Below are 25,340 nucleotides of genomic sequence, written 5' to 3'. Positions count from 1 at the left end.
GCTTTTCATCTCAAGGCCTGACTAACTGCTGACAAACCCCCTTAGACTTCAGGTGATTGCAAAGACCTCACAGCCGCAGCAGTGCAAGATAAAGAGCTTAACTAATGATGACTCAGGGCAGTGGTGCAAAGTTTAGAAGCTCACGCAAGGAGCAAATTATCTCTCTGGAAAGTCAAGTTACCATCACACTGCGGACCTCATACCTTCATCTTCTTCTGGTACACCAGTTGACTGTTTTGTATAGAAAACCACCTCCTAAAAATACATTTAAAGGAAAAATCAATCACAGTTAAACCCCGTTAGAGATATTTCATAATTAAACAAATGCATGGAAACTTTAAAAATAAAACGTCCTGATGCAGTAAAGTTCTCAGGTTACTTTGTGAAGCCAACAATATGGTAGTTCCACTTAAATGAGCTTCAGATTTAGGTCAGGCTGGGGCATAAAGGATTTCTGCTACTATTAGCTAATGGCTGCCTTCTATCAATGATAACCTATATGTCAAGAACAGAATACGAGCTATCAATTTTCCACACCAACTGGTTACTCACGTCAACAGGATTAATAGGATGGTGTCTTAGGGGACAACAGAACAAAGCAAGTGTGTGAGAGCTAGCCTCCAGTGATAGATATGTTAATGCCATAGGACTGAATTCAGCATACTCACAAAGATAAAGGTACAAGGTTGAAACCTTTTCCCGGCTACAATCACAAAGACAAACAACACTCTTCCTTTACAGGGTTATAAAGAGGAAAGGCTCCCAATGTGGAACCGTCCATCCTGGGAATGCAGACTGGAGACTTGAGTGTGGAGGCCTGAATGCTTGATAGGATTGCTGGAAACATCAGCAAATTAGCATCTTCCTCTCTGGTCTGATTTTTTGACCCTTCATCTAACTGAGTTTTGCTCAACAAAGTATACCTGATATGCATGTATTAGTATCTCTTAACATATCGAAAACATTCTCCTACCGCAGTATATATTCGGCATTATATTACAAATGAATTAGGAGCAGAAGTAGGCCATTCAGCCTACTCCGTCATTTAATAAGATCATGGCTGATCTGACTGTGACCTCAACTCCACATTCCCTCCTGCTCCTGATAACCTTTGACTTCCCTGTTAGTCAAGAATCTATCTGCCTCTGGCTTAAAAATGTTCAATGACCCTGCCTCTACTGCTCTCTAGGGAAAAGAGTTCCAAAACTCATGACCCTTGGAAGAAAAAAAATTCTCCTCATCTACGTCTTTAAAGGGAGACCCCTTATTTTTACACTGTGTCCCCTAGTTCTAGTCTCTCCCACAAGTGGAAACATCTTTTTGACATCCATCCTGTCAAGTCCCCTCAGGACTAATAAGGTCACTTCCCACTGTTCTGAGCTTCAATGGTTACAGGCCCAACCTGTTCAAGCTTTTCTCATAAGATAACACCCCACTCCCATCCCAGGTATATTGTCAGTCCAACCTTTGAGAATCTAATCTCTCAAACATGAGCCAGGGAAACCCAGAAATTGCAGTTTCAACCGGGTGAGAAATGTTACAGGAGTGAAGGAACTAGATAAGAAAACACTTGGAACTCACTGAGCATCCTGTTTTGATCATTAGGGAGGGCTGATGAAGTCTGGGCACACTCTTAGAGCAGCCTCTAAAAGATGCAAACATCTTTAGAGTTTGTCATGCAGGAACTCCTACTTGCAGACTCCAGGACTTATATACAGGGCTTCAGGGGTGCACTCGCTCAGTGCAACACTGTAGGAATTGACTCAATACTTTCATCACAAATACACATTTAAACAAGATGCCATGGTCAACTGGGAAGTTGGCGCAGCTTTTAGACATCTTCAGGAATGCTGACAACCGTTTTCTCCTTGGCATGGGCAAAAAATGACCACCCCACCTTCTCCGGTCTGTCCAATATATCCAAAACTGGCAAAGCCCACCCCTCACAGAGGTGCCTCAGTACAAATATCAATCATAGCTGGAATTCAGATACATAGTTGGGAGTCTATTAATCTGTCTTTGTAACCACTGGGTCTCTCCCTTTAAACAGTCTTAAAAATTGATGTTCACATTTTTGTAATATTTGTACTGCATTGTAGGTGGTTAACCAGAATTTGAGCACCCATTAATAATGAAGGTTGATCAGATAGACATCATGTAGGACATAGAGTGAGAGGGAGTGGTGAACCTAACATTGTCCATTAGTTTCTTTCAGTACTAACTACCGAGGTTCGGAAACATGCAAATTCTCAAAGATGACACTGCTGCTCTAGGTAGGAAGAATAATAAACTGAATTAGCCATATGACCTTAAAGGGATGTTTCATGCTTATGGCATTAAAGTAATGCTTCTTGCTGGAAGCTGTGTTCAGTACAGTAAAAAGGTGTTGGACTCGGGTGAAAATTTCCTGAATCAAATTTTGTTGCAGGAACCAGCCTCAAAGGTAGGTGACACTCCTGAAGTAAATACTAGATGTAGGGCTCAAATACACCATAACTTTAACCTGCACCAATGTTAACTCTATAAACTAACTGCAGCTCTGGCATCAGTGTTTATCAAACACAGAGATCCAAAGGCTTTTGGCTGATCACTATTGTAACATATGCCTTTATTGCTCCCAGTTTAGAACCACAAGAGGAAACACCACATACCGGTTCCATGTCTTAAAGGCATTACTTGCTCTCTTGAACAAATAACCTTCCATCACCACCCCATTAGGAGCATCAATATTGAATTCAACTTTGGAATCATCATATGAGAAGTCCTGTGGATGGAAAAAAATGTCTGTGATGAATACAAACACTTTGACACTCAACTGTATAAAACTTTGCATCTCAAAGGTTGATGACATTGTTGTCCATTGTTAAGATCCATGTGACTTAGTGGCCAATGTAACAGCAAAGGATATGTCTGAATATTGGAAAGGTTTAGCTGATAAATTCATCTCTACTTCTTCACCAGCCTCAATACCACAACTGCCTTGGTGATTTCAGATTATCTGTTTCCTCTAAATGAACACTGAGGAAACCGATCTATCTTATTCATCTTATTCACCTTGCCAGCAATTCCATTGCTCTCCATAATGGTCCATAACCTTGCTGTCCAGATGAAGATTTAAACCCCACATCCCTTCCATCATTAAGACCATATACTTCTATCTCGGCAACATTACCTGCCTCTGATCCTTCCTCAGTCCCAATACTAAAACATTTAGGTGCTTTCAATTCTTCAAGATGACTTCTCTACCAATCTCACCAGCTTTCCTAGCTTCATTCTGCATTAACCCAACACACTCAAAACTCCACTGCTCACACTTCATCTTGCTCACATTTTAGACTGCATTAAGTCCACTGCCTATCACTTCAGCTTCACTTAAACTAATTGGGTCCCTGCCCTGCACTGGCCTGAATTTGAAATTTATGCCCTGGTTTGCAAACCTCTCCATGGCCTCTCCTTTACTCTGCAGCCTCTTCCAGCCCATAGTCTACAGTGCTAAATCAGACCTCCTGTACATTTTTGTGCTCCTATTTTGCTGGTGGTTAGTGCTTGTCTTACTCAGCTTGCCTTAGTGGTAGCACTCTTGTCACTAAATCAGAAGGTCATGGATTCAAATCCCACCCTAGGGCTTGAGTACATAACCTATGCTGATACTTCAGTTCATTAGTGAGGCAGTGCTGCATTACTAGAGGTGCTGTTCCTTGGATGAGGCATTAAGTAAAACTATCTGCTCAGGTAGACATAAAAGTTCCTGTGGCACTTTTGTTTGAAGAAGAAGAGTAGGGAATTCTCCTATATGCTGTCATATCACTAATCAGCCCAAAAGTGCAATCCTCATACTGACTGAAAGATGTTCAAAAGCCACTAGATGGAGCTAGTATTCAGGAATCTACACCCTAGGGTTCTAAACTATGAAGTGCATTTTAACAGCGGCAAAATTGATGGCTCAGTGGGTAAATAGACTTGCTATTGCTTACTATTGAACCTCACAAACCAGGATGTCCCAGGTCAATCCCCAGTATTTACCACCTCAATTTAGGCAGATATTCAGATGCTGCAATTAGAGCTAGGAAAGGAAAAAAATCAGCAACATAGCTATCATTGAACACTTTCCATGCGTGAATGTTGGCTGAGGACCGGGACAGGGCTGGATGTGGGACTTCCTGGAGTCAGATAGTTTGTCTAAATTCACTGTGTGGTCTCACAGCGGCGGAGTCTGTGAAAAAAGCACCCAGCATGACACTTTTTTTTAAGCTTGAGAGAAAGCTGAGGCAGAGAATGCAGTCACTTTCAGAGTAGAAAATAGAAATTCACAAAGTATTTTTCTGCAATTAGTAACAGAAGCTGTTGCATACAGCAATATAATCATTAAAAACAACAAGTCCAATCTGCTAATCCATTGGGAATTGTCTGCAGCCAAACAAAGATTTAAAAATGTGTTAATAAATACATGTCACGTAACAGGTATTTAACTAGATCAAAGGCAATTCTAACATACAATGGGACTGAAATCTCCTCTATCCATGGTGCTGAAATTTCAAGGCCTATTATTCCATTTACTTAAAAACATGTCGTGGTGGACCTGTCTAATTAGATATGTCCACAAACCCATCCAAGCAGTACTGATGAGGGCTAATCTAATTAAACATGGCCTGCAGTAAGACATGCACGATCAACAAGGAGACAAAAACTTTGCCCTTTACATTTCCATGTATTTAAAAGGTCGAATTCTTCAGCCCGTGCATTTTTAATAGAAAGAGGCAGGCATTTTTAATTTTTATTTGTACTTCTTGTAATGTGGTACCACGGATACTTGATCCCCACCACCACCACCAGCGGCCCCCACCTCACCACCCCCCCCCCCCCAACTCTGACTAACAGTTAAAAGGCAAGGCTCTCAAACATCCACGATGACGGATCAGGCACCAACATTTCATTTATTTCATTCCCACAGTTCAGTGTTTTCCAAACGGCTTCAACAGCCTCTTCATTTATTAAATTCACATAACTGGCAAAGTTTGGAACAGAAGCCTTGTAGCAGAATTTATCAGTCAATTCCATTCTTACTGCTAGTGCAGTAGCAGGCCTGGTACTACCAAGTAACAGAGAAATAATGGGAAATATTGCCGGCGGTAAAGTTTCAAAGGGGACCTATCATTATTGGTCCAACACTGGGCTAGTTCATGACAAAGTTCTGAGAATTTATGGGATTTTTCTAACCGGGAGTCCAATTTCACCAAAAATAGGGCCAATTTAGACCCCCTGGGACATAATACAGATTATTTAAGAAATATGCTTAACAATACATCCCCGGAATCCCACACTGGACTCGAAAGGCTGATGCTATGGGAATGACAGTTCCCACTCCTTTTGTACAGAATGAATAAACTTATGTTCAGTGAGCCGGTTGCTCGCTAAATATTGATCATGTCGACAGCATAAAAATCAATGCAAGAAATGTTAATTATGATTCCGATTTGCAAGTCTGGTATCAGCATATTTATAAAGCAACGCCTAACACGTCTCCCACACAAAAGAAGTACTGTTTCCTCGTGCAGTGAGGACAGATAACAGGAAATATTATGTTACTAGGTGCAACATTTGAAACACTCCAGCAACATGCATAATATTTTATTGAAAATTTACAATATCAGCACAAAGATTATTTACGCACTTATTTTGGGACTAACGTCTTGCTCTTCAAAGCCATGTCAGTTATAGCAAATTCACTTCTTACACTGAGGAAGCAGTTATTTCCCTTATTCCCTTATTAGTTGCTATTACGTTTTAGGTAACACTATAAAGGACGCGCTTTCATTAAGGACCGCATTTTCACTCCAAGTGAGTGGGTTTTGAGTGAGTTTCAGTCTCGCACAATTTACTAACTCACCAGCGTGTAATCAAGTCTGCCAAAAATCTTCATTTTTCAAACGGGTTAAGATACTCCGCTTAATAATAATAAAAAAAGAACTGAAATCAAGCCCCGAGAAGAACAGGAAGCCCCAGAAAGTTTTAAAATCATAAATGCATCGCCTCGATCCTCAAAAAAAACCCAATGTGGCTCGAGGAAGCCTAGCGGGTTGGATTTCAGTTGCAGCGAAAATCTTTTTGAGCTGTTGAAAAGCCCTCTTGACAGCTTTGTCCCTCACAGTCTTTGGAGAACTGCTGTTTGTCTGTCTGTCCTCTCCGAATGCCGACGCTGTACTGTCTGCTGTAGAAGTGTGTCAGACTCACAAGAGCCACCTGCCCGCTGCTCATGCCTCCAGTCCCACACAATAGCTCCGTTAGCATACAGCTGCCACTCTCTTGCAATGGCAACACTCTTGGTTTGGAGTTGGCCTCGCTGCCTGCGCTCACATCCCCTCCAAAGCTTAACTCTTTACACTCTTTGCTCACGAACAGCGAACCTGCCAACAACAGTCGCTGAAGGGTATGGGCAAAGGGTTAAAGCCAGACTATAACTTCACACGCATTCCGCAGCCACCACTGGCTGAGGGCCCCTCCCCAAGAAAGCAACCCCACCCTCCCTCAGCAGCGGATAGGACGAGGCACTGCCCATGCTCAGCGGTAGCTGTATTATTCGTGGTCTCAGGCTCCATCTGCCTCATTCTGTTCTGGCATCTCTGCTTAATCAGGCAGACACCAGTCTATTACCAACCACCTGCACTTTTGTTGCTAAGGAATAAATCAAATTGCTTTTTGTTTCAGAAAAAGGGCACAGTGCCCCTTAGGGAATAAACTTAGCATTGGAATTCTGAAAAAAACAATTATTTCAAGGACAGAGAAAACCTGAAAGTTAAGAAGGCGGAAGAATTTTTGTTAGCCTGTACAACAGGAGAAATATTTTTCATGTTAAGATGTTTAATTTCCTATTTTTAAAGTGTTATTACATAGTTCTTTGGTTGCAATGTGTTGAGATGTGTTTCATTCATAGAATATTCAGTGTGCAACACACTGACTTTTCCTGAGTGGATTGGGTTGAGAACCACCCTGTGGAATTGATTCCGGGGAGTGGCAGTGGTTTTAGAGCGTAATGCAATGCTTGCCTGATGTTATCTGTTTCTGCTTGTGTTGCCAAGGCATTGTAGGTTACTCTATCCAGATGGGTGCAGCATGCTCCTGCTGTTCGTTGTGTGAGGCACAGTTTTGCTAATGTAGACCAGCATAGGCCAGGGGTAGTGAGCAGATTGGGAATAATTTCATCTGGCTCAGCTTCTAAGGACACGCAATTTTCTTGGACTGGACAATTTTTCAGAGTGCCTCCATCTGCATTGACTGGGTGGTATCTCAGTGGAATGCACTGGTGGGCTGTAGTTAGAATGAGGCCTCTTGAACTTACTAACATTGCTATAAAAGGTCACTTACAAATGCGAAATGTTTGCAATTATATAGCAACTTTCCCATCCTCAGGATGCCCCAAAGCACTTCACAACCAATGAAGTCCTTTTCAAGTGTAGTCACTGTTATTACGTTGGAAATGCAGCAGCCAATTTGCACACAGAAAGGTCCCACAAACTTGTTTTATTGATGTATGTAGATTTTTGTTCTTGTACCTTCCAGGTGAAGACTAACACTTAGCACAAGTCGATCTAACTCCTCCATCCACTCTTTTAAGAATGATGTTACCCTGGCTAAACCCTTCTGTTACAACAGCGAGCAAAGGAATTTGGTCCCAATCTGTTGAACGTTTATGCAATAATATCGGAAGGCTTAATCTACATGTCTAAACTTTTCTTTTGCTTGTTTCTGTTGCTTGATTTTCCCAACCTTTGAACCTGAACTTTTGTTCTTGTTAATCTGAGGTCACTGAATGTTGCCTCTGCACGTCAATAAAAGAACATCAGCTGCTCAGTTATAGTGATTTAATATTTATAGACCTTATACAGTCTCTGCTCTTTAATTTTTATATCCCTCCAACTCAGGACTTTCCTCTATTTTCATTCTTTGTGGAACATCTGTTGTCTTTTGTAGGTTTCCTCCTCCCTCAGCTACCCCCACCCCCATTGTAGGAGTGCTTCATCCTATATTGCTGCCACACACCATTGTATTCTTATATGTCTCCCCTGCTGTTTCATCACTTCATGCTTGTCTCCTTGGTTTCTGAGCCAGTGCTACTTTCAAATAATAAGGTTTCCAGTCTTTGTCCCTTTTCTGGAATTTATTTGCAAAGTATTTACTTGTACTATGGCAATTATTATTGTTTAACTCTTGGGTAAATGAAAAAGGGTTTAAGCTTGCCAAGAGGTGGATGATCTGACAAAAATGGGCACCAAGCCAAAGGATGAGATGTTAAGAGGGGTGACTAAAGGCTTGCTCAAAAAGGTGGGCATTAGGGAGAATCTTAAAGGAAGACAGGGAGAGATGTAAAGGTGGATGATGCAATAATTGATCGCCGTACTCAACATCAGAGGTGAGAAAACAAAATGAGCTAAGAGTTCACCCCCAACCGCCCATTCCCGCGTCGCCCTTAAATGGATTGTGTGTTCCTGTGCATCAGATGAGGAGAGGACTAGGCGCTCAGAGACCAAGTAGCGTCATGCATTTGTGTGACAGACAGTGCCCATAAAACCACATCCAAGCACAAGTTTGTGCCTTCATGAGAGATGGAGAGAACACGATGGAAGCAAAATGCTTTTATACTTGATTGCACTTCATTTCTGCTTTCACAAGTTTAGGATTTAATCGAATTCAAAAAGGATGTAACTCAACAGTAACAGTCAAAGCAAACGATAGAATAAATATCAGATGGAAATACAGCATCTACAAATAGATACAATTTACTGAAATCCTTTCATTATGTCAAGATGTAGATTTGATATTTTGGGCAGTCACATTAAAAAAATCATTCTAGCCTGCAGCAACAAGACCCAATGCTGGTTGATATTTCATGCCTCCCTATACGCTGTAGTGCATTATATAAATGGCCTATTTTAGTCACCACTTACATAAGCACAGTCAACAAGAATATGTCACCTTCAGTTTTAAGGCTAGTTGAATTTCTGACATGGTATTCATATTTTCTGCTTATTGTAATTTTAACTGTACCTGACATAATAATGTCACTCACTAATTAATGCCCACTGTACACATTTTTTAAAATACAGTAGTTACTGATAATGCCCACTGGCAAGGCTCTGGTCAGATGATTGCAGGGCTTTTGTACTTGTCAACAATAGACAGAGGTAAGTGAGGAACAGACTGTTAGATCCTGATGTAATGTTTTATGCCCCCTTTAAATTGCAACATTGGCACCCACGGTAGTCCCAAGTGTAGTGGAAGTGCCGTAATGTAAATGGGTGATGCCAGAGCTGCCAGGAACCATACTGGAGGGTAGATTTTCTGAGCTGTTTCAGAGGCAGCACTGCCCATGGCAGTGAATATAACTGGTCATCACTATGTTATGCCCATGGGTGGACCGAGTGACTCATACCTTCTGCACAGAGCACCAATGCTGATTTGGTTATAGCTGCTGGTAGAGTACATTTGACTTGTTAGCACAAGTCAAGAATGTGCACCGGCAGTGAAATGTGTTTAACAGTTGAGATAATTCACTTGATCTTGTTCTCGGGGGTTCAGCTGGGCTGAGATGGATGGAGAAAGGACTCTGCCCACATAAAGTGGCTGTCTTGCTGGGTGGGGGACAGACAATACCCTATACCCTTGTCTGAAGCTGCTGTTCCCCTTTTTGTGGAGGGCTACCTTACCCTCCCACAATGCAGTTTCAATGTTCCTGGGGAGATGCAGCCAGATAGTGCAGGGCTTATGTTGTGGTAGCTCTCAAGTGATATCTCTGAACAGACTGATGTCCTTTCAGTTCCTGGTGGACACTCAACATTGCTTGCTCAGATTGGACCATGTCCCATAGCTGTTTTGGCCATGGATGTTGTGCGGAGGGCAGTTGTCAGCAGGATGGTTGGAACAATTAACCCCTCAAATTTGAATACCTCAATTAAATCTTCCCTTAATATTTTCTTCTCTAAGGAGAACAATCCCAGCTTCTCTAGTCTCTTCACATAGCTGAAGTATCTCATCATTGGTACCATCTGGTAAATCTCCTCTGCACCCCCTTTAAAGCCTTGACATCCTTCCTAAAATGTGGTACCTGGAATTGAACACCATACTCTAGCCCAGGCATAATGAGTGGTTTCTAAAGGTTTAGCTTAACTTCCTTGCACGTGCTCTCTACGGCTTTGGTTAGAAAGTGGAGGATCCTATTTGCCTTTAACTTGTCCTGCAAACTTCAAAAGATGTGTACGTAATCAGCTGGGTAGCATATTAAAAGCAGTGGAAAAGTCTCAAGGTGCTTCACTGAAGAGGAGAATGGACACTATCCTCGGTTGAATGTTTCCTTTTCTGCTTTATAAATGAGAATGGGTTTTCCGCCTTCAGGAATGTGGTGAATGGACAGCCCTGCCCATAGCTCTTCCCTGTTTGTAGACTGGGAATCTCTTTGTAATTATTCCTGGTCCGCTGCCATAACACCACTAGAAGTGGGAGAAATTCCACTTACACGTGAACAAACAGGAATGCTGGTGCACTTCCAGTTCAGTAACAGAGCGGAAATGAACACAGCTCTAAGCATATTCCTGACACTTTCACTGATGTCACAACAGGGCAAATTTTAAACAAACGGGTCATCTCAAACTGCTTCTCACTGGCAGTTTTATAGCAAAAATTAGTTTAACAATACAGGATGACTGAAGAATATTACTGAGTGTGGAGTTACCTTGCATTATAACATTTTGGATTTGAGGGAATTCACAAAATCACAGCTCTGCTTTAAATCATTGTTGATGGTTATTTCTCGGGGGGGGGGGGAGGTGGTCATCATTGGGGCTCAAAAACTATTATTCTATTTCTTCCCTTTACAAGGGATAGCTGAGCACATCACAGTTGCTGGTTCCTGCTTACAGCTCAGTCAATTTGCCAGCAAGTGCATGACATGGTGACACATCCAGTGGACTCACCAACATGCCCATCATTCCAGGGGGCATGGCAACAGGAATAGGCCATTTGGTTCAGCAAGCCTGTGCTACCTTTCAATTATATCGTAATGGAACTGTACCTTGACTCCTGCCCTTGCTTTTTTCTCTTCATTTCCACACTGAACAAAAATCTGTCAGTCTCATGGAGAAAAAGTAGGAGGTAACAGCAGTGGATGAATTAAGAAATGATTATCTGTCACAATAAATCAAAGGGCCTGAAATCCTAGGGTCATTGTTACGCCATTGGAAGGAATACCTGGTGACCAACTATCAACAATACTAATCTATCCTAAATCACAGGAATGGGGTCACTTAAATAGTTGGCATTAGGAACGTACCCAAAGTGCTGACTCATAAAGAATGAAGAGCACCTGTATACCTGTGATAGTGGAGTCAAAGGCCAGATTAGTGCGATTTTCTTGGTTCTGTGCTCCATGAGGGACACCAGGGAGAAGCCTGACTTGGAATTGCATAATCCAATGCTGCATTTACTGTCTGATTCTGTGAGCTTGCATGTTAGAAGGTGAACAATTAACCTGTGAGCAGCGAACTATTAGAAGTCTGCATATTAGATTGTCATAAACCATAAAAAAAAATCCTTGGGGAAATGTCCTGTTAATCTCTTACTACTGACGTCATATTTTCTAGAGGCATTGTTCTTAAGAGGCCTTTCTACAATAATCCATCAATTTGGGAAGAATGTCAAAGTCAAGTTTGCAGATCTTGTGATACAAGGAAAAAAAACCCTGCAGTTTCATTCAACTGATGGAGCCTTAATGACTTATAATGGCTTTTTCGAGCAATGTCTTTCCATTGCCAAACTTTCCTTTTAAAAATATAAAGCAAGTTGCTGTTTTCTGAGAAGCGCAATGGACGATGCCTACAACATGTCTAAAGTGTTTTAGGAGCAGCCACCATTAATAATGGGGCTTCACACAAAGGAACATGAGTCTCCCTTAACATGGTGATACCATCCACTGCAATTCAAATGTCCCAGTGCACAAATTTAACTCATTCACTGCCTAACTGTTCATAAAGTTTCCCAAAAAAGCAACCACTGGGGCTTTTAGATGGCACAATTCTAGTCACAAACTCCCTGTTTTCTGTTGTCTGAATGGAGCCAAAGGCTGATGTAACTCACTCTTTAGCTGAGGCGATTTCATGAGCCATGGCGATTACGGATGTCAGGAATTTAATTTAGATGAGAGAAAGAAGAACGTACTGCACTCATAAAGCACCTTTCATATCTGCAGGACCTCCCAGAGCACTTGACAGCCAATTAAATACCTTTGAAACCTAGTCAATGTCATAACAGAGGAAAAGTGTAGCAAGATCCCACATGTTGCAATGTGATAATATGCTTTAGGGATTTGGTTGAGGGGTAAATGTTGGCCTGAACACCAGGAGGAACTCTCCTGCCCTTCTTCGAAATGGTGGCATCCAATGCATCTGCGTGAGAGGGCAGACAAGGCCTTAGTTCAACATCTCATCCAAAAGGCAAAAGAGTGAGGGAGCTGGCATCATTTCTTTTGGAAAAAGAATATTTCCAAATATATATTTTCAAGATTGTGAAGGGGATTGATAAAACTGATTCAGCAAAATTATTCATTATGACATGAGATTCGAGCAGCAGGGATACAAGTGACAAGTTCCAATTTAGCAGTAAAAGGCTGTCAGGTGAAACTTCTCACTCAAAGAGTATTTTGAATGATGAATATTATTAGAGAAAGCCATCAAAAATACACTATACATGGTTTAAGAGGTGATTCATTCCTGGAGAGGGTTGACATTCGGGATTAATGTGAGAAGGTGGGTTACTGGGATTGAGATCAATCTAAAGAGAAGGGCTTTTCCCAATTCTAAAACTTCTTATGGTTGGTTTTCTGCTGGTTTATTTTAGTAGGTCTGTAATGCTACTGTGAGAATGAGAAATCAGCAGCTGGATTCAGTAGTGTTTGACAGATCCATGAATCAACTGCCTTTGTTCTCCAGCACTTCAGCAATTTGGGAAGTGTGTTGTTCAATCAGTGAAAAAGAGCCCACCGCTCTGTAAACTACCTAAATCTTAACAGCGACCGGCACCAGCAGCAGTTTGAACAATTGATTCCCAAGTTACTGCAGCTTTGTATGTTATTGAGAATTTGCTCAAGTAATGCAAGTCGGCATGGATTTAGTTCACTTAGAATTCTTAACTGTGAAAATACACCACATGGATACATAAATAAATTATGCTCAGCTTAGACGAGTGAGACTTGCGGAATAATTCAAGGTAGATTAATGAAGACAGTCTAGAAATTATTGGATATTAGCAGAAAGCACATATTGCTTTCTCTCCTATTTTAGCAGAGGTGTCAACCAGTTTAAAATAAATGGCTTAAAGCCTGGCTTAAAATGGTGAAGACTAACATCTAGACACATGTCTTACCCAGCTTCTAATTTTCATTGAGATAAATTTCAGTAGTTCTCTTAATAATACTGTAAACATAAAGGATTTACATACCAGGACTGCTGAAGCATTTTCTTTCACACTCCAAGTCAAATGATTTCACTTTGCATCAGCTCATATCGCACCTTGGTTACATATGTGTTATACTTTACCCTCATCATTTCCTTCTGAGCCTCTTGTAATGGGGGCTCTTTGACAAGTTTATTGAGTAACGTCTGCATGGTATTTGGATTTGTAGAACTGTTCTTATTAACTATCAGCAGTTAAAGGCATGCTGATAATGATCCCAGCTTTATTATTGACACTGAGTTGATCCAGATAGTGTTGTTACATTTACATCTCTTCCTCGAGAAATAAGTCCATATATTCAGGAGACTCTACTGTAGTTTCGGTCACAAGTTCAGAGGCTCACAAGTCCCATTCTTACTCCAATTTGTTGGCTGAAATAGTGGTGTCAACAATCACTCCATTTAAATTTATTTTTTTCTTCTTGGTCTGTTACACAAGGGAGTCACTGCTTGTTCTGTAATTCACAGATATGCAGCAAAACAAAACAGAACAAAGTTTGACTATGGCAGGCACCCACTTGCCTTGGGCACTAAATTCAATGGGCACTAAATTCCCTAACTTAGCCAATGAACCATCCCCACTCTCCCCACACATTACAATCCCTGAGAATTTTGTGGCCACAAGCAAGCCTGGTATCACAAACCTCCTCTCATCTCTGAAACCACTCAGCTTCCTAGAATAAACATAGACAATGGCACAGGTTGAGTTAGCCTTGCAGCAGTGCCCTCCATTTCTCAAAAGATACCTCACAATAGTTAAAATCATAGGCAGCATTAAATACTATTTCACAATAACATGTAAGACAGGCACTTGCTACCACAAAACAGTGCAGTAAGCTAGGAGAGGAAATACTTCTAAATGCCTAATAGGTCTTTGGGCTAAGTTAGGAAAGAAAAGATTAATGAACACTTCCTGGAATTGCAGTATTTACACGGACTCTTCCCAGCCTTTCCCCTATCATAATTTGGTAGAAAATTCTACCTACAGCATAAGAGGGTAGAAATCAAAAAGAAACCAAACAGATCTAATCTTTTCATCTCTATTTCCTATTAATTACCTGTCCCGGCCACTCTACCTCTTTATTTCAGTTCTGAGTGCAGGTCAGGCACTGAGTGGCATCACTGCTTTTAGAGATGTAACAAATAACTATAATTACAGAATATGATGCCAGCTGCATTTAAATTGTGTCAGTCTATTGTGCTATCTTTCATCCAGATTATTAACCGAATAATTGGGCTTTTGATAGATGGGAACATTGGTGACTTTGCTCAGTGAATATTAAAAAACATACAATTTTTTAGAGTTCCATATCTGAAATGAGCTAAAACCAGTTAACATTAAAAAATTGCGTTCAGTGTTGAATAAGTGAGAGATTAACTATAACCATCAGAAACGATGCACCAGATGCAACAGCTGAAGGTAATTCCAGTAGGGGTTCAGGTCTTTCTATGCCTTATTCTGCAATGTTCACTAACTGCCTTGAGACTCCTGTTAGCCCATCACACACGAGCTATAAGTACTGATTGTAATTAAAACTCTAACGTTTGTTGATAAATGAACAAAGGGCATGTATCATTTTCATCATATCACAGAATGGGGATTTTGCAAATGTGGTCCAATCTACCCAAGTGTAATTCTAACAAAGATGTCTATTTATTTCTATTCATTTCCAAAGCATTCTTACTGAGATTGGTTAACGAGGTCAAATTGTTACAGATTGAAGTGGAATCACTTCTTTGCACTTTAAAGGTCAGGCTGATATATCACTTTATAAGTGCAAGAGGAGCATTGAGCAGGTAACTGCTGCCTGGTGTGCTGTCATTCCATATAGAACAGGCTGGTCCCTGCCGCGATGTTGAATTAGCTGATCTAAGTTTAGGTGGCAATGGAGGCACTGCAATATACCACAATAGCCAGGGGGGCAAAAATAAGCCAAGGTCCCCATTTCTGGTCACTCTTCAGACATTCCCTGTTGGAAACTAAGACAACTGCCAAACACCCTCTCTCCAGCACGGGAGGTACAGGGTTGCTGATTGGAACTGCAGAGCTTTACCCAGATGATTCTGTGTCTTCGGGAAGGTGGGAAGGGATGGAAATGAGTGGGGAAGATTTTCTGTGCTCCTACATTTGTCCCACATTTCCGATCACCTCTTCCTGATTACACAACAGTTCGAGTGCTCAAAGAAGAAGAGGTACAAGAAAATGACAATGTTTGCAAGACTCTCTCCCTGCATTTCCACCGGTATACTTACAGAATTATTACATTTTAAAACCTTTGGTTACCCTGCATTGCCTGCTTCTGCCCCTGCTATCTATCACTGAAACCTTCAACCCTATCGCTGTCACCTCCAGACTTAACTATTACAATGTTCTCTTAGCCAGTCTCTCATACCCCACCCTCTTTAGAATTCAGTTCTTCTAGTCCTGTGCTGTCCCTATTTCCTTTTCTGCCAAGTGCCGCTCAACCCCTCCCTATCCCTGTAACATTCACCAGCTCTACAACCTTCTCAGATTTCTGTGTTCCCCAGATTCTAGTCTCTCGAGAAGGCCCCATTTACCTCTCCCCACCATTAGCCATGCTGTTAGCTTCCTAGACCCCTCCTTAAATCCCTCCTTAAATTCTGATGCCTCTCCACTTCTTTCAAGACTCTTCTTAAAACCTATCCCTTTGAACTAACTTTTATCTTTTTTATCTTCTTTTGTCTGATTATGCTTTTGTGCAGCACCTTGCAACATTTTCTCTTGGTAAAGGCCTTACATAAAATGAAAGTTTGTATTATTTCCTGTAACTTGTTAACATGAAACTACTGTCAATAGGCCGGGGCAAATTAAATTCTAGAGCGTGCCTTCAGAAGATTTGATTTTGCATCAAGACCAGGTACTCTACTCTGTGTCAGACAAGAGTGTGGTCACATTTACAACACTGACAATAAAGCTGTCACAAACTGCACAAAGGACATTGATGAACTGGACAAAAGACAGAGGAGAGTGACTGCATCAATTTTAGGATTTAGTTATGAAGTGAGATTCAGATTTGAGCTCATTCTCCCTTGACAAAGGAAAACTGTGAGCTGGAGATGGGCTTCATGCCTTTAAACTGCTGAAAGGTGAAGACAAACGGACACAAGTAATCTATTTAACTTATAATGTGATTGCCAATAAATGGCAGGAGTTAAAAATTAACAACCTCAAGCAATAGCAAAGAGTAGTATCATCTGGTTTTCCTCACAGGCCAAAAAAATGTATAAATAGACTCCCAGCAAAAGCAACTGATGTTGTGCTCATTCATTTGTTTAAAGGAATACTGGATAAATAAAATGCATTGGCACAGATGATCACATTCCCTGTGGAATACAATGGCTCATGTGCTGATAGGACCATGGGTGAGTCACTGGTGAGAGCTAGATGTGTTGAATATAAGGCTGACTAATTTTGTGGTGATTCGAATGGCCTGCAGTGGGCTGTTTATGGACTAGGCTGCCTGTTGTCAAGAGCCAATTGACAGAGCTTGCACGGTTAACAAACTGTCCATTGGTACCTGAAAATGGCATCGCGGGTCCAATGTCGGACACAGGCCCCCGATTTGCTTACTTCAGTTTGAAACAGGCAGGCTTCCCATTCCCAGCATTGGTGGAAAAGGTGGCAGGTGCAGCAAAAATGGGAATGTTGGCTGTAGCTCATGCACTGCCTGTGCTTTCACTCTGTTTTCTTCTGAGAACAAGGACAAAAATAAGCCCATATGAAACTGTCTCTGCCCTTGATACTTTCCCCTTGTATTTTGATAGCTGGGACTGGATTTTGCCAATGAGGCGGGTGTGGTGGGAATTTCTTGTTGCCGGAGGGCCTGCTGGTCTACTGCCACTTGCCCATTTTCAGGGAGGGGGCCTCTTGGGGGTGTGGGGGCATGTGACAGTTACATGCCTGCCAGCAGCGGGTAGGTAATTAAGCCAATGTAAGGGCGAGCTGGGGGCATTCTTCACACACCACCTGGATTTTCCAAACAGCGGACAGTAACACCCCCAGCCCCCCTAAATGGCTGCAGCCCGGAGCTGGAAGGGCTGCTGCCTCCTGGTGGTGAGCCTTGGGGGCCTGAGGCTCATTCGGCACAGCTGAGCATGGATCCACCAGGCAGTGAGGGCCACAGTCAAGGCCACAGGCAATCTAGTGAAGGAGTAGCCCCCTCTGCCATGATGGGCTGGCAGCTGCGACCATAGGTTAATTTACTGAATGTTCAATTCTTCAGAGGGAGCCTCCACAGTGAGGCGCCCTCATGGTACCTCACCCAGCTCAACAGTGCCTACCTCTCCTGATGGGGCTGCCCAGGCTTCAGAGCTGCCGGCCCTCCGATTGGGCCTGCATCATTGGCAGCCCTTTTGCCCTCCTTAATTGGATGGCCCTCTCCTGGAGGATAGCTGAGCAGGTCCTGCTGCTGACAAGAGCAGGCTCAGGACCCCTATTTGATCCCAATGTCAGGGTCCCGAATCCCATGGGAAAATCCAGCATTTGGTTACAGTATTAATTTCTTCATACCTCTTCTCACATTCATTCTTCTATGCACTGCCCTATAATATTATTTTCCTCCTCTCTCTTGCTTTCTTTTCACTTAATACCTTTCTCTGACATTTGTCATGAGGTTCTCTCTTGCAAACACTTCTCATTCCGTTGATTAGTTTCTCTAACTAAGCGCCTTTAATATAAGGCACAGCACAGGTATGAACATCAAAAAGGTGGACAGAAATAGACAAGATGACAGGGCATATTTTTCTGTATTTGTGAATAAATGTAAAGAAAAAGGGTCTGTGCGAGCACCAAACAGCTTTCCACTTGAAACTCAAGCTGATGTTTTTGCTGGCACCAGCAGACTGAGAAAAATATCATTCCATAAATTTTCTCTTAAGTGTCGCAGTCTAGCATTTACTGGGCCTTGGTGGTTTGCAGAACTACATGTCGTTATGTCACTTGAGGCTCCTTTAAGTTATAGAAAGCCTGAGAGAGATGAGAGAAGAGGTTATCAACTACTCTATCTGACTTAGGGTTTTGACTGTAAGTGGTCAATATTATTGCACAATTTAGATGGAAGGCCTGTGATCACATTTCATCAATCTGCTCAGCAATGCAGAAAAAGTTAGAAACATTCCTTAGGAGGCCGGATGGTACTTTGGATGAGAAGACTGACTGTCCTTCTACCTCTGAGACCTACCGTTATAATTTTCCCAAATCCAACATTAATTCATCCTCCAGCCACCACATCAGACATAATATTGATTCCACTCTGAAAGGGCGGCAATCACACAAATCCCTGAGGTGGCCAGACTGTGAGTAATTACCACCACGTGATCATTATGCATCAGTGCAAAATTTTATTTAACGTACACATCACAATAGCATGTTTCCTCTAGCGAATACTTCCAGAAGTAATCACTTAGTATGTGAATGATTCTTACTCATGGCCCTTTGTACTCTTCGTGCCAACTCTCGTCCTGATTTGGGCTAAACTAATGCTCCAATCAGTAAGTAGCTGCACAGCTTTAAAGGGCCAACTTCAAGAGAATAAGAGAACCACTTCAAAAAATCGAAATGGAGTGAGGCAGTACTCAATGAAACTTCAATTCTGATAAAAATGGAATGTCTTTAAGCAAATTCCACTGGGCAAGCAAAATCAGTACTATAGTGGGCACTAATGACTAAACAATCATGATCTGAACTGGCTTAACAAAATCCAATACAAATTAAGTAAGGAAATAAGTTTCAGAAAACCTAAATGGAGAAAGGACAGGGAAATGACTAGGAAATATGGAAAAGAGAAGACTGAGGTGTGACCTGATAGAGGTGTTCCAAGATTATAAAGTCGTTTGATAGTGGAAACATGTTCTCTGTATATACCCTGACAAATAAGACTGGAAATAGGGGCCATAACTATTAGATAGTCATTGGTAAATCTGATAGGAATTCAGGAGAAATCTCTTTACCCAGAGAGTGGTAAGAATGTGGAACTCATGACTACGTTTAAGGTGAAGTTTGATATACACAAGAGAGTGAAAGGAGTAACAGGATATGTTGATGGACATGGATAAAGAGGGTTAGGAGGAGGCTTGCATGGATCATACAAGCTGCCATAGATCAGATGGGCTGAATGGTCAATTTAGCTGCTGTAAGTATTTTGTAATAATACAGGAAAGTCCAAAAATGTAAGTATGAAAAGGCAGTCAGTGTGCAAAGAGGGACCAGTGATGAGTGTAACTATAGAAGCCAAATGCACAAGTGAGAAATGATCCCTGTATTAAAACAACAAGTGAGTTATCCAAGAAGAAATTTGTGGAGGTGGATGTGGGGTAGATGGGTGGACCAAAGGGATTGAATCCTGGAGTAAAAATCATTGTTACCCAGGGATCTCACTATTTCCATTCACTGTATGCCATTTGGGCCACTTGTTATGATTAGGTTAAGATAAATGTCACTTTTGGAGGTATCCCTAATACAATGGGGTCAGAAAGCAGTCAGGTGTTGCACATATGAGTTTTTATTCTTAATCAGTTGTGACTTGTCAGCATTATGAGTTTGGCAATAGGCCCCCCATTGCTAGGAACTTTCTGGGCCAGATATCCGCTATCAAGGCAGGTAGCCTAAGTTGGGAATGAGTGCCAAGGCGACTGGCTAGAAGGTTTGCCTTTGTTCTCTGGACCTCTGGCCAGCATTTTCTGGCCCCAACCAGTGGTGGGCATCGTCGTAGACAGAACAGGAAAATTTGGAGGGCGACCAACAATGTTGGCTGCTCTCCAAATTTTCCCATCCAGCTTGTGACAATGCTTGCTGCTGGAGGGGCTGGAAAATCCCGACCTTCATCTCAGTTGTAATAAAAGCAGTTAGGCCCTCCAGTCCTCACTCCTCACACCACCTCCACCCACTCCACATAGCCACTTATTCTCTCTATGCCAACTCAATGCTAACTCATGCCCTCCAGCCACTCTCCATGGCCCTTCATACTCTTCGTGCCAACTCTTGTCCTCCCAGCCATTCTTCATGGCCCCCACACCCTCCATGTCAACTTAAGTCACCAGCCACTCCCCATGACCCCTCATACTCATCATGTCAACATATGCCTCCCCCCACCCCCGGCCCCCATACCCACCATACCAACTTACACTCCCCAGCCATTCCCCATGGCCCCTCATACTCTCCATACCAACCTCAATGTCAACTCATGCCCATTCACCCAGAATGCACTATGTATATAACCAATGAGTCAAATGGCCAATGGGGAAATGTTAAGAAAATAAAAGACCCATTCAAAAATGTTCTTTAAAAAAATGATGTTCCTCCAATCCAATAAAAGTGTCAATCAGGCAGACATTAACGTATCAATAATGAAGGCTACGAACACATCAGACCGCTTAATCTTATCCAGATAAACATTGAGACATTGACAAAAGAGATCACAAAAATAATAACTTATTATAACAGCTTAAAGTCAACAATTCACTTCACTTGTCAAAACAGAATCCTTGCTGAACTCATGTCTTTATTGGTCAGCATGCGCAATGAGGGCAGGTGGAATCCCAGCCAAGATTTAGAGAGAAATTGTTAGAGGAACTTCAATAAGAGCGCACAGTCTATATAAAAGCAGTACCAAGAAGTTACTTTTGGTATCCAAAGGTAGATAGAGATATTGAAGAGTTGATGAAAAGTTGTAAAGAGTTTCTCTGAATGAGAAATTATCCAACCATGGTTCCTTTCATTCCATGGTCAAACACAAGATTTCTCTGAAGGCAAGAAGTACTTTGGTTTGGTTGATAGCTATAGCGAGTGGATAAATGTTGCATCTATGTCCAATACCACAAGTGGCAAACTATTAAGGTTTTAAGAAAATGGTTTGCAATTTCTGGGTTGCCAGAGATGTAGGTGTCAGATAATGGTCCACAGTTTGTGTTAGAAGTGTTTAAAATATTTCTGAATAAGAATGGAGTCAAACACATCCTAATACCACCATAACAGCCAGCAGTGAATGGTGCTGCCAAAAGAAGAGTACAGATTGTGAAGAGGTTTTTGCAGGAATATTTGCTAGGGGACAAGCTAGGCGGTAATTTCCATTTTTCTCTTCTACACAAGCTAGTCAATTTTCTGTTCTCTTACAGAATAACCCTACAGTCTTCAACAGGTTGCCCACCTTATGAGTTAGTTTTTAAACATGCTCCTAGGACAAGATTTAGTTTGCTTAAGCCTAACATCAGTGGTACAGTGAGAGAAAAGCAAGTCAAAATTAAAATGAGCCATGACACATGAGGCATGAAACTCAGAGTTCCGTGCTGGTCAGAATGTCATGGTGAAAAATCACTGAGGTGGTAAGGAGAAGTATGTGATTGGACTTGTTGTAAAGAGACTAGGTATATTCACGTATCTAGTGAAGATTGAGAGAGACTGCATCTGTATCATGTAGATCATTTGCTTGAAAGAGTAAATCTGACAAAGGGAGGAAACGAGAAACCTCCTATAGTCCAAATCCTCCTACAGCCGAAAGTGAATGTCAGAAAAAAGTGAAAGTAAAAAAGAAACTGAAAGTAAAATAGAAACTGAAAGTTTGCCAGTATTACAGAATCCACCTGCAAAGCAACGTGGATCAAAGTGAATTTTCCCCCCATAGGGGGTGAAGTTGAAGGGTCGGCGTGCACAGGCGCACTTCCGGTCAGCGCACCCAATTGGCGGTGCGGCGCCATTTTACGTGGGCAGGCCAATTAAGGTCCACCCAGCGTGACGTTCACACAAAAGCGCTGTGCGCTCCCTGTGCAGGCAGGGGGGGAATCCCAAAGTTGAGAGTGCGCTCTTTTGAGCATGCACACGAAAGAGCGCACTCATTTCCCTGAGGCTAAGTGCAGCCTCAACTGGCCATTGACAGGTCGGCGGGTGCGCAGCTGATTTCGCTGCGCCCCGGCCTTCTTGAAAATTTAAATGGGGTGTGGTGATGTCAGGAGTTCCCCCCGACGTCACCGCGTGTCAATTTATGTATCGGTGAGTTTGCACCCGCTCACCAACGCGTAAAATCCTGCCCAGGGTTTTTGATTAAGACAAATCAATCATGTCACGGTGCCAACCATTAAGTGGAGTTGGTAATCAAAATAAAAGTTCAGGTTTGACATGGTCAGAGATGTTGAGAGAGCAGAATCAAGCTAATGGAAATGGAAGGAAATACCCAGACCGACAAAGAAGCCAGACAGCTAATTGAAAATATGTAGGAAGGATGAAGAAATAAGTTGTTCTCTTCATTACTTCTTGTAAAATGGTGATACTTTTGTTGAAGGCATACTGGTGTTAAGGAAAGCAATTTTTTAATATGTATGTTACTCTGGTTGTGTTGGTCATATCTGTTTTGGCTATATTACAGTAAAACAAGTATGCAATCTAACCTGTTAAATTTTCAACTATTGTTGATGTTGGTTTTGTCATATTATATTCTAGGAACTTATATACATGTGCCATTTTACATTTTAATGTATAAGTTGTTTTTTTCATATGTGGGGAGGGAGTGTAGCAAGATCTGAGCATTTTGTTCTATTGGCCTCTCTGTTGCAGAGGTGTAAATAAAGTTAGTTCAATAATGGCTGCCTGCAGTTGAGCACGTGTTAATTTTACTCAGCGCAATATACAACATGTCCCATGTAATTAATTTAGAAAACTGTCTTCAGCAAGCGGATTGCTTAATTGAAGCGATCAGAGTGGTTTATCTTTCCCAGAATACACAGCATGATTTAATTCCTGGTGGTTAATTTAGCATAGGTACTTCATATGCAATACCGAACCAGTTACCATTTGCAAGCCTAGATGTTGGGTGTCAGAGGGCTATTCATTTGGGTGGGGTTGGGAATATTGCAGATAAGGTGGTCCAGTACTGACGTCCATGATTCCAGTGAGGCGTACTGGTGAGATTTCCTTGCTCTAGCCAGGGATTCTGAGGCCAATCACAGCCCTCTTCTTCCAAGCCTGATTTGAGATTAGCTAACACAATGCACACTGGCACCTTCCCAGTCTGCTTAGTTTAGCAACATAAAGAAGGAGTACAAGTGGCCACTAGGCCCCATTTCCTCTTTTGTGAAACAAATATCTTGTCTGTTTGTCATTTTTGAACCAGCAATGTTAAAGAGCTGGACAAATTGATAGTAACAGCCATGGAGCTAAGCAGGTATTCAGCTAACATCCAATTGTTATATCAAACCGGCTGTTATAATGTGCTTAATGAGGAAAGCCTGCAGGATTTGGCTAATAATCTGTATATTATTTTGAACCATCCTTGCAGAAAATTTGAAGTTGTTTTGGCCATAATATGTTGATTTAAATGTTTAAAAAATGATGAGAGGCATTGCCGGAAGAGAATTTTGACAGATCTAGCCTCTGGTTATCAACTTGCCAACCATAGTAATGCTCGTGTGTCAGATCAATTATCTTCGGGCTTCTACAATAAACTGGGGCACAGAGGTGACTCACTTCACCTGCTGCAAATATGCTCCAAGTCATTTGCTCTCTCTTGGGCCACTTGCTGAGCTAGTTCACGATGAAGAAAAACATATCCATTTTCCCCAAGGAAAAAGGAAATAAATTTTGTTCGTGCACACTGGGATGAAATTTGTGGAGACAGAGGTAGTTCGGAGATGGCCCTGCCGACAATCTTGCGCAACGCGGTGATGCCAATGTGTTGCCACCTCTGTGTGACTTTTTGGAGGCGATTTCTCAGGGACAATGGTATCCAGACCAAAAATGTCAGGCAGGCAATTAAGGTGAAGAAGCTGACAACTGAGAGGGATTTTGTCAGAGGTGCATGGGCCCCACCCTCTGTCAGCACCTTGTCCAAGGCCTGAATTAAGGCGGCAACCATTCAATCCTTCATATAAAAATGGGAAATCAGCAAAAAGAGAAGCTTGTGCCTTGTCACACTTGTTGTGGCAGAAGCAATGCTCTTGGATTGTGACTGTTGAAAGTACTGGGAGATTTAGCGTGGGGTTTAGTTTGGGCCACTGTAAGGTATCAGGGGAACCTTGCAGCTGAGGTGGTTGTAATTGAGTCTCTCTCTGGATATGGGGCCCACCCGGTCTAGCTCCAGCCTCCTGAATACACCTGTTGTCTCACCTCCTGAAAAATTCAGCTGGATGTCGGGCAGTGACCTGGAGCAGTGTGGGACAAGGAAATGGTCCTGACATCGGGTTGTTGATGCTATCAGGAAAATTCAGCCCAGTGGGTGGGTATGGTGGAGGCTGAGCTTCAAGTAACATCATTGCTACCATTTTATAGGCAGAGTCCAAATGCCACATGTCTAGCACCAGCTATTGTAATCTGCCTTTAAGGGATAGCAGCATGACATCACTAGAAAGGAAGTGTGTCATGCGATCCAAACTTTGTTTCACTTTTGCCTTTGAGCACAGCACACACACACATACACACAGCTCTGCTACTGATATCTTCAAGATTTTTGCTTATGTATAAATGTTCTCTTATGCCTAATCTAAATAAATGAACCCACAACATGTCCACACAAACCCTTATGAACGATTGGTGCCTATATCAGTATAACAATGCAGCACCAGCCTTGCACTGTCTGATCAATTTTGTGCTTGAATGCCAATTTGTGATCATTTCATAAAACTTTTCCTTTGTGTGACTCTTCAAACCACTGTTCCAGAAAAGTCAAAGCCATCTAAGGAAGAACATGTTATTTTGTATTTTTAATGAGAAAAGCTGTCCCAACTAAAAGGGATCATGTCAGATTTACTATTTGATTTCTTAATTGGCAATTGTTTTAATATACTGACATTTTCCAACAGTATTATAACTGATTTGTTCAACACAAAATGTACCACTAA

The 25,340-nt window shown here is 41.9% G+C and overlaps 1 protein-coding gene across 3 annotated transcripts in view; it reads right to left on the bottom strand.

Annotated features, from left to right (window-relative positions):
• Positions 1-25,340, bottom strand: part of LOC121288042 (arf-GAP with coiled-coil, ANK repeat and PH domain-containing protein 3-like) — a 331,715-nt gene that overhangs the window by 38,411 nt on the left and 267,964 nt on the right. For all 3 annotated transcript variants that reach the window (XM_041206296.1, XM_041206297.1, XM_041206298.1), the window contains exons 11-12: positions 2,652-2,764; positions 204-255 (exon numbers count right to left, since the gene is read on the bottom strand). In XM_041206296.1, the coding sequence (XP_041062230.1) occupies positions 204-255; positions 2,652-2,764 (165 nt within the window). The remainder of the gene's footprint in view (positions 1-203; positions 256-2,651; positions 2,765-25,340) is intronic.

The sequence above is a fragment of the Carcharodon carcharias genome, chromosome 15, assembly GCF_017639515.1.
Source record: "Carcharodon carcharias isolate sCarCar2 chromosome 15, sCarCar2.pri, whole genome shotgun sequence".
NCBI lineage: Eukaryota > Metazoa > Chordata > Chondrichthyes > Lamniformes > Lamnidae > Carcharodon > Carcharodon carcharias.
Note: the sequence above shows the minus strand (reverse complement) of the source record. Positions and strands in the feature narration are given on the sequence as shown.